The 10,456-nt window shown below is 32.3% G+C and overlaps 1 protein-coding gene across 1 annotated transcript; it reads left to right on the top strand.

Annotated features, from left to right (window-relative positions):
* Positions 1-430: 430 nt before the first annotated feature.
* Positions 431-7,323, top strand: LOC149475413 (isocitrate dehydrogenase [NAD] subunit gamma, mitochondrial-like). The gene is made up of 7 exons (XM_089713522.1): positions 431-727; positions 1,512-1,626; positions 2,265-2,416; positions 2,883-3,027; positions 3,933-4,075; positions 5,009-5,160; positions 5,766-7,323. The coding sequence occupies exons 1-7, from the start codon at positions 489-491 to the stop codon at positions 5,984-5,986; spliced, it is 1,167 nt and encodes a 388-aa protein (XP_089569648.1). The 5' UTR covers positions 431-488; the 3' UTR covers positions 5,987-7,323.
* Positions 7,324-10,456: the final 3,133 nt, after the last annotated feature.

The following is a 10,456-nucleotide window of genomic DNA, read 5'->3' as shown; positions in this document are numbered from 1 at the left end:
TGGTTTTTATGTAGAGAAAACGTAAACATGTACCACGGGCGAAGCCGGGGCGGACCGCTAGTATTATATAAAAATGTTATTATATAATTATAAATATTATATTATAATTAACTTATTGATCTACATTGTTGGTGTTTTATTTTTAATTTCCTATAAATTTGAATAAGGATGAGAACTAGTAGTGATGTTACCCAGCATCGAAAATTTTATCGATATCGATATGAAGTTTTATCGATAATATGCACTCATAAAGACATCACTAGCACGTCAACTTTTAAATGTTGGCAGCAATGTGTGTCATTTTTGACGTAAGTGAGCTTATGTTGGTATATAATATTCGCCCTTAGCCAATACATGCATATGTGTGCGTGAGCTCGAAATCAAAGTACTGAGTGCCGTCTCTTACTATATTACTTGCTCTGTGCTTCCTGCGATTATTTAACAAGTAGTCTGGGATTTCGCTGAATATTTTATTTATTTAAAACAGAATGGCGCTACGTTTACTGTCTAAAGTTAAAGTGATCCCAGAGCTGCGAAATGCTGCTTTCGCCAGCTCCGCAGCTGCGCCAGCTGAACTCTCGGATTTTGATATGCAGCATAAGACACCAGTGATCAGGAAACAAAAACTGATCCCCAAGGCTCAGTACGGAGGTCGTCATGCCGTTACCATGCTTCCAGGAGGAGGAATCGGGCCCGAGTGTATGGGTTACGTCAGAGATATTTTCAAGTAAGTTTACGGCGAGTAAATTCGTCTCCGTCGCAATTTCGCATCACGTGAGAAATATAAGAATAATGATATCGAATTACAATTTTATAACACACAATTGTTGATTCCGACATAGCTGTACTTATATTTTACTTGTATAGACCGATTAGATAGGTATAATAGTTATAACCATATACATAAATGTATACATGCATAATATAACAGCTGGTTAGTGTTACCCGCTAAGTTTTAAAATATGTAATATGAAAACCAACTTAAAAACTATGTTATAAGTATAACATAAAGCTGGAATACCAACAAACTTAACATTATATATAGGTTCAAATGTTTAGACCTTTTAAATAAAATAGTTTCCATGAGGGTTAACATCAAGTAGCACTGTTGTGAAAAAATAACTTATTTGGTCCACTTTTGTGTTTAAACACACATTTTTCTGTCAATCACAATTAAATTTACTTGCAAAAATTTGATTTGCCTTTGCCATAAGCCGAGACATTTTATAGTGTAGACTGTAGTGTATAATTTAATATATTTATTATTAAAGTGAAATTTTTATTACATCGTTTCAAACTTTTTGGTCTGTGTAGCGCATGTCGCGTGACGGTCGGCTGCCGAGTAGGTATAAAGCAGTGTTCGGAACCATACAATAATTATCGTACAAATACGATAATTTTGTGCCTAAGTTTCACGTTTACCGTGGTTTCATAAAACCACACAGTTTTCAGTTTGATTTCTTTATCGGAAAATAACCAAATTATTTTTATTTAATTATTTCTGTCTTCAGGTACATTGGTGCTCCCGTAGACTTTGAAGTCGTTGACATTGATCCTACAGTAGACAATGATGATGATGTGCAATACGCTATTACTACGATTAAGAGGAACGGTGTTGGATTGAAGGTATGGCCATAAAAAAATAGTTTTTTCAATACATTATTCTTTATATAGGAATGGGGAATGATTCCCTGAGTGAAAATGATGTAAAAATATATGTTATATAATACTTACTTGATTGAGCACCATACATACGAATAAACAAAAAAAATATCTACTTGCTGTACCAATATATTATATGTATCTATATACCTACATACATGTAATATGCTATACTTCTTCTTACTTGAGATGACGTAAGCTGTTTGAGCTGTGATTAAAATTTATTTGTTGAATTCCCCTCTGAATGGAAATGTTTGTGTCGACTGTTCGAGCATGTTGCATTAGGAGCCGGTGCGATTGCGCGAGAATCGGCTTCCTAGCTGTACAGCCCTAGAAGGTTGTGAAGTGTTCAAACGTTCAAACTAATAACTCTTGTCAAAGAGATTTCGTTCTGCCTTTGAATGAAATTTTTTTTTACTACCTCGATGGTCAAGATAAGGAAAGCTATTACTGCAAAGATTTCAAATACATGTGTGTATTTAGATGCATTTCAGACACTTATCATTTATTATTCAATTAGACTTCTGAAGCCTAGTTTATCAAGTTTATCAAGATTTCATAGTCAATCACTATTTTTTATCCCATTAATATTTCACTTACAGGGTAATATAGAAACAAAAAGCGAAGCCGCGTATGTAACATCGCGTAATGTAGCGCTGCGTAATGAATTGGACATGTACGCTTATGTGTTGAACTGCAAATCATTTGCGGGTGTGCCCACGAGACATAAGGACATCGATATTGTTATTATAAGGTGAGACTGTAATACCTTAGGGTCGCCGCAAACGAAACACCGACCCCAGACTAAATTTTTTCATACATTTTGATTGAAGCGCCTGTTAAAAGGTCAAGAAATATGTAAGCAATGTTGTATAAAAATGAATAAGGGTTTTTGTATTGTTCATTAGAAAACTCTGCCCAGTATATGCATAGGCAGATTTTTGCTTCGGACAATTTTCAAGCGTGATTGTGAGTTTATGTATGTAAATGACCATGGTGCTGGTTCAAATTTTTTTGTTTCTTAAAAGGTACAAATTGTACTTGTTTATACAAAATGCTCACATGTTGCAGTTTAAAGGCATTGTAAATTTTATTAAGACAAGTCATAAGCTAAAATAATATCATCACTCTTATTATTAGGCGATAGATATTCATGAAAGTAATAAAATTGAAATCATAAAATTGATTTAAATTCAAAATTTATGTCTATCTATTTTCAGACAAAACACAGAAGGCGAATACGCGATGTTGGAGCACGAATCCGTGCGCGGTGTGATCGAATCGATGAAAGTTGTGACCGCTAGCAACTCGGAGAGGGTTGCCAGGTTCGCGTTTGAGTTTGCTAAGAGGAATGGCAGGAAGAAGGTAATCTATATCTATCTATAATATAAAAATGAATCCCAAAATGTGTTGGTAAGCGCACAACTTGAGAACGGCTGAACCGATTTCGATAATTCTTTTTTTATTATATTCCTTGAAGTACGAGGATGGTTTTTATGTAGAGAAAACGTAAACATGTACCACGGGCGAAGCCGGGGCGGACCGCTAGTTATTATTAAAACTTTGTATTGTTACCTGATGGAATTGCATTTTAATTTAGGTTATTAAAATAAAAAGCGTGTGTGCTATTTGTTAGGTTATAATTTACATGTTGCAAGTTGTTTTAAATTATAAATGACTGCGGCTTCCCTCTATTGTCTTAAATTTAAATAATATTCTCATACCTGTTGAATGATAATTGATTTGAGGTTTATCGCGACAGACAAACAGACGCGGCCGACGACTTCATACATAATATTGTATGATGTAACTTCCAAACTAATAATATTTTTGTGGATGAATGATGATGAAAAAAAAATTAAGTATATTTTTTCTCTAAATCATCCTATTTTTAACCAATAGAAAATTTATTTCCTTTCATACTGTTACAATTATTGTAGAAAAGACAATAGTCTATCATTCGCTATTTAAGATGTTATCTAACAAACAATTTTCGTCTTTTTCTTATATTCTAACATAACAATTTTCCAAATATATTAAACTAGCTGTGCCGCGCTGTTTCACTCGCGTGGCTCCGCTCCTGTTGGTCTTAGCGTGATGATATAATATAGCCTATAGCCTTCCTCGATAAATGGGCTATCTAATACCGAAAGAAATTTTCAAATCGGACCAGTAGTTACCGAGATTAGCGCGTTCAAACAAACTAACTCTTCAGCTTTATAATATTAGTGTAGATTAATTTAATAAGACATATTATATTTCAATTCCAGGTGACAACAGTCCACAAAGCGAACATAATGAAGATATCCGATGGCTTATTCCTCGAGACATCGAGACGCATGGCCAAAGAGTACCCAGATATTGAGCATAACGATATGATCATTGATAACTGCTGTATGCAACTGGTTGCTAGGTAAGTATATTATACTAGCTTTCCGCCCGCGGCTTCGCCCGTGTTTTCAAAGAAAAATCTACATTGTTCCCATGGTATTTCCGGGATAAAACTTATCCTATGTCCTTCCTCAGGTCTCACGCTATCTCTGTAGCAAATTTGAAATAAATCCATGCAGTACTTTTTGAGTTTAACCCGGACATGCATACACACACAACAAGTAAACCCAATAACTAAAGATCGGAAGAACATAATATTTTAATGCTGATTGGGTGGATATGTCTCCACTGGTAAAAGTATAAAAATATTAAATAATAAATAAAAATATGACGAAAAAAAGTGAATTACGACCCAAGTAGAATCCGGGTGAACACTGAACAGCTAGTTTTAAGATTGATTTATATGTTGCCAAAAAGTAGACTGTTTTAAAAATGTATCAGGCCGTTATCTTTATTACTACTTATGTGCTCTTTTAAACTCAAACGGAAACATTTATTTATTCAATTAGACTTCTTTTAAAAGCACTTTTGAATCGTCATAACATTTTTTAACATTTACCACTGTTCGAAAAGCAGTATCTATGGAGAAGAACCGGCAAGAAACTCCATAGTTGCTCTTTTAAAATCGTGTCAATATTACTATTTAATTTTATTTTGTAACTTACAGTAGAACTTTAAATATTTAAGTACCTTTCTACTGCTGATTTAGGGCCGATTTTTCAATGCTTGGATAAAACTTATTCGTCGAATAATGTATAAAACTACCATTTGAAAAACGTATTCTAATTGCCCGTATTTGACAGTTTACGTGACATTTTAATATTATCGTGTAATACTTTATTGGACGGATAAGTTTTATCCAAGCATTGAAAAATCGGCCCTTAGAGTTTTAAAACTATTTTTAATAACTAAGTATTTTTTTCAAACATCTCTAATTACTATATTTTCGTTCCAGACCGCACCAATTCGACGTGATGTTAATGACCAATCTCTATGGCTCTATCGTCTCTAACGTTGTCTGTGGTATAATCGGTGGCGCCGGTCTACTCTCTGGTAGGAATTACGGAGATCATTATGCTGTGTTTGAGCCTGGTACCAGGAATACTGGTGGGTTTTTGTTTAAAAGTTTTATTGAAAACTAGGTTCCCGCCCGCGGCTTCGCCCGCGTTTGCAAAGGAAAACCCGCATAGTTCCGGTTCCCGTGGGATTTCCGGGATAAAAACTATCCTAAGTGTTAATCCAAGTTAGAATCCAAGTAGTTATAGAGGGTCTATATGTGTGCTAAATTTCATTGTAATCGGTTCAGTAGTTTTTACGTGAAAGAGTAACATACATCCATACATCCTTACAAACTTTCGTCTTTATAATATATATTAGAATATTAGATATTATAATATTAGATTGTTTAGCAATTCAAGGTGTTGTTCTTATAACTCTTATGTTATAATCAATATTACTGTAAAGTTTCACACAAATCCGTTCAGTTATTTTTACATTAGAATAACGGAAATACAAACTTTCGCAATTATAATAATTTTAGGATTCCTTATAGTATTTTATATTTAGTGTTATAGCATTCAAATGCTTTGTAAATGAGAATTTTTAAAGAATAGAAAAATCGTTCTTGTTTTAATTTTTTTTATAGTACATACTTCATTAATTTATAAGCATACAAACAGATATCATTATTTAAATATTAATAAATATTTCAGGTACGGCAATTGCGGGTAAGAACGTCGCGAACCCCATAGCAATGATAAACGCATCTATCGATATGCTGGAACACTTGGGACATCACTTCCACGGCGATCTGTTGCGTAGGGCTGTGAACAAGACGATAAACGTCGATAGAATTCTAACACCCGACGTAGGTGGGAACAACTCATCGTCGGAGGTCGTGGATTCGATTATAGGTAATATCGGCAGGTGCTAAGTGTATGGGGGGTTGCACACGTTAATATTGAAGTAAAAAATAAATAAAAATACTTCCTTACTTAATAATAATTCAAAATATTGTCGTATTGAAAGGAGAAAGGTAACTAAAATATATTATTGTATTAAAAAAGGTCTTACGAATGCATACATTAATAATAAATTGAAATTTAAAAATAAATAATAATAGTTCAAATAAATAACGTATTGAAAGGAGTCAGATAAATAATATTGTATTCATTCTCACGGGTCGGGCAATTACCTGATTTTTGTTTACTCTTTTCATTCTAGAGCGTGTATCTTATCTATAAATAGATAAATAAAACATCTATGGGTCAATACATCTAAGACGTGACTTTGTGATTTTCGAGTGTATTTTCAATTTTCTTAGGTAATAAACGAATTTCATAGAAATTTTATTATATTAGAAAAGAGTAAATACCCAAAAAAGGGTAGTTTTAAAATATTTTCTTTGTAATCTCATTATTCAATGGATCAAAATTTGACAATAAAATGGCGGTTTTTTATTGTCATTCTGACACTTGATACTTTATAAATGTCAAATGATACATTTTAAAGTGAAACTTTTATTACATCGTCTCAAACTTTTTGGTCTGTGTAGCGCATGTCGCGTGTATCGCGGCTGCCGAGTAGGTATCCGACCGACACGCGACATGCGCTACACAAAGCAGTGTTCGGAACCGTTCGAACAGTTTCACTTTTACCGTGGTTTCATAAAACCACACAACATTTTTTTTTAAAACTTCTCGTTTTTTCCAATTTTTATAGTAAATGGTCTTTAACATTTATCTAAACATAGAATAATTGCTATATTTATTAATATTTAATATAAAACGTAAATAAGGTCACATCAAATGCGAATTAAAATATAATTTAGCGTGTGTAACAACCTTTATGTATGTTTGTGTAACCAAATCATTTTTTTATAAACTCATAAATCGAATAGCTACGAATTTTATGTTGTTATTTTAGCAATTTTACAGTCCGCTTGCTATTTTCATTTACTTTTATATTTTCAACAAATATGAATTAATACAAATTAAAATTGATTTTTAATATTTACTATGAAAAAGTATTTGTTGAATTTATATGTATTGTTTTCTTTTTCGCGTCAGATTTGTAGAATTTCCCGCCAGAATTTGACATTGACATTTGGCATAGATAAGCTAAGTAAATTTGAATTGTACTTGCATTCATGTTTAGATAATCTGTAATAAATTAGGCTGTAATAAAGTTACCCCGTAAGTATTACCTACCTGTGTAATGTATTTATTTTAGTTTGTAAAAAATGTGAATAAATAGCTAATGCGTAGATAATGTAGTTTTATTTTATCTGTTTTTAATAAAATCTGTTACCTCTATTGCTGTCTCTAGATATTTTAAGACCCGAGAATTTTATACAAAGAATGGATAATTTCAATGGGCTCTGGAGGGGAAGTACTTGAAATATTGGAAATAGCCATTTTGAATGCTGAAAGGAAACATTTCTTTATGTTTAAAAAGAAAGAGAACTGCATTTCAAGATTTTTGAATATTCACTTACCATGCCCGGGAATCGAACCAATCCAAACAAACAATGTTCAAAATAGGTCTTACACTCTTCTTTTCTACAAAATATTATCGATAAAATATTTAATATTTATTATTTATAACTACTTAATAAAAATATAAATACCTAAGTATTTATTTAAAAAAGCTTTGACAGTCCTCTGGCATCACAGAGTACTTAAGTAATATACTTGTCTGGACTCTGGGTCTCTGGAATAATAATTATACATGAAAATCGTGCTGATATTAGCTTGCCAGATTTCCTCTGTAAAAACTGCTTTCAGAATTGTTGATTTGTTGGTAAAAATATATACGTAACTACGATGAAAAGCACTTCAAAGTCTAGTTAAATAAATAAAAGTGAGTTTGAGTCGGTCCTATTTCAGTATAGATGGTAAGTACCTATGCTATTTTGCATCAAACACTATGGTTTGCTTGAAAAAATATCTATCCGTTGTATAATTTGTATTTGTCATCCTGTGAGTATTGTTGTAGGTATTGCTTATAAAGTAATGTTGTTCAACTTAGATTAGATTTATTTAATACTAGCTGCTCCGCGCGGTTTCACCCCCGTGGCTCCACTCCTGTTGGTCGTAGCATAATGATATATTATAGCCTACCTCGATAAATGAGCTGTCTAACACCGAAAGAATTTTTCAAATCGGACCAGAAGTTCCCGAGATTAGCGCGTTCAAACAAACAATCTCTTCAGCTTAATAATATTAGTATAGATTAAAGCTATTCTACAAGTTTAAGGAAAGTAGGAGGTAAAGCTCTTGTTTTCTACAATGTTTAAGCTGCATAGTTCACTTGTGTTGACATGTTATAAATCTAATAATTTACAAGAGGTTGATGATAATTTTTTAATTGATGAATCTCTAAAACTAGTATAATAAACTATTCTTCATTTAATATTAAAAATAAGTAAACCTTTTGAATCAATTCAGTAAGAAAAAAAAATGGAGAGGAGACGAAATAGAAATGATTTAATTGTTTTTTGTATTTTTTAAATAGATTTTCTTGTTTTTATTTTACAGATAATGTAGGAAAAATGGCCTTGACAGAACCTGTTGTTGTCGTCTGAAGATAAATCAATATTTAAAAATTGTAAATTGTCTATGTTCAAAACTTTACCCATGAATAGAAGGTTTTTAGAGGTTGTGTAAAATAAATTATTTTGTTGCTATATCATAGTTATTTATTTTCTTAATTACAATTATAATCAATACAATATACAGGTATAATCACTATTACAAAATGTTATTTATTAATATTGTCATACAGAAAATGTACAGTATATAATAAAAGCATAAATTATATTTATGAATTACAATTTTATTTTTATTTAAGATCCCTAAGCTCATTGTTCTAATAGTAAATGATGATAAGTCTTAGGAAAAACGAAATTTCCCTATTTTCCTTATATATATGGCTTGTTCGCTTTAAATTATTTTCTGAGATTGATTGACAACTAGGTGCTGAGATCTTTTTGATGAGATTCATTACTACAGCTAGGTTGTAGATCTTTTAATTCCGTTGCGATATCTACGTTCTCAACATCACACTTTATTAAATCTTGTGGCACATCAGAAATAAACATTTTGTTCAGCCAATTTCTATTCTTCCTTGTAAAATTTGGCATGAAACTGCGACAATCTTTATATTTCTTCTCAATTTTAGAAATAAAATTACTAATAGCCTCATCTAATTGTATTTGTTGATCTTCAGTAAATTGTGGTTGTAATGTATCACCAAGTGCTGATTTAATCACGGAAAGTCGTTCTTCTTTATTAAGATCCGACGGTTTTGCTGATCGTCCGTTGATTTTCTTGCTTTCTGCTACCAGAAGATTAAATGCATCTAGTCTGGTTAACGCGGTTGAAACGTTTTCTGTTATTGTTTTCTTAGCTTCAGACGAATTATTTCTCTGTTCGGTTGAAGTGTAGTTTTCTGAAGGTAAAGATTTTTTAACTTGAGAAGTATTTCTTTGTTCAGTTGAAGTATTAGTTTGTGAAGAATTTAATTCTTCGGTCATAGCGTCGTTATCAATAATTAGTGAAGTGCTTTTGTCTTTTGATGTATTTCTTTTTTCGATTGTAGTATCGTTATCTACTAGTAAAGCTTTATCCAATTCGGTTTTTGTCGCTAAGGTTTTCTTAGCTTGGGAAATATTTATTTTTACGGTAGTATCCAATTCGTTATCTGCTAGTAAAGTTTTCATAGCTTGATTAGTATTTATCTGTTCGGTTGAAACTAATTTGTTTTCTGTTATTAAAGATGTTTTCTTGTCACGAGAAATATTTCTTGTTTTCTTAGCTTGACGAGTTTTATTTCTTTGTACGGTTGAAGTGCTATTATTTGTTAATAACGTTTTATTAGCTTGAGAAGTAATATCTATTCGTTCAGTTGAAGCTAATTCGTTATGTGCTAGTAAAGTTTTCTTGGCTGGACAAGCGTTATGTGCTATTGTTTTCGAAGCTTGCGAAGTATTACTTTGTTCGATTGAAGCATCGTTAGTTGCTGGTAAAGTTTTCTTAGCTAGAAAGGCATTTCTTTGTTCAGTTGAAGTGTCGTTATCGGATATTGTTTTCTTGGCTCGACACGTTTCATATGCTTGTGCCGTTGAAGCGTCGTCATTGAGTATTGCTTTCTCAGGTCGAGATTTGTTATTAGTGTCTTCAATTGAAGCCAATTCGTTTTCTAGTATAGGTGTTTTCTTTGTACGACGATTTTTATTTGTTTGTTCAGTTGCATTGTTGTTATTTGCTATTAGAGGCTTCTTGGCTTGACAAGCGTTATGCTCTTGTTCAGTATCGTCACCTGCCATTATTTTCTTAGCTTCTGATGTATTCTTTTGACCAACATTCTCGGCTTGCGAAGTATTTATTTGTACGGTTAAACC

Source organism: Colias philodice, chromosome 30, assembly GCF_061535455.1.
Source record: "Colias philodice isolate Cphi_HAF_F1 chromosome 30, ilColPhil1 Martin Lab GWU primary, whole genome shotgun sequence".
NCBI lineage: Eukaryota > Metazoa > Arthropoda > Insecta > Lepidoptera > Pieridae > Colias > Colias philodice.
Note: the sequence above shows the minus strand (reverse complement) of the source record. Positions and strands in the feature narration are given on the sequence as shown.

What these genes read in the sequence shown, in the direction of transcription:
- LOC149475413 (XM_089713522.1), top strand. Translation starts at nt 489, where the DNA reads ATGGCGCTACGTTTACTGTCTAAAGTTAAAGTGATCCCAGAGCTGCGA. An exon ending in TACGTCAGAGATATTTTCAA is followed by an intron (nt 728 to 1,511) that starts GTAAGTTTACGG and finishes TTCTGTCTTCAG; the next exon opens with GTACATTGGTGCTCCCGTAG. An exon ending in ATCGATATTGTTATTATAAG is followed by an intron (nt 2,417 to 2,882) that starts GTGAGACTGTAA and finishes ATCTATTTTCAG; the next exon opens with ACAAAACACAGAAGGCGAAT.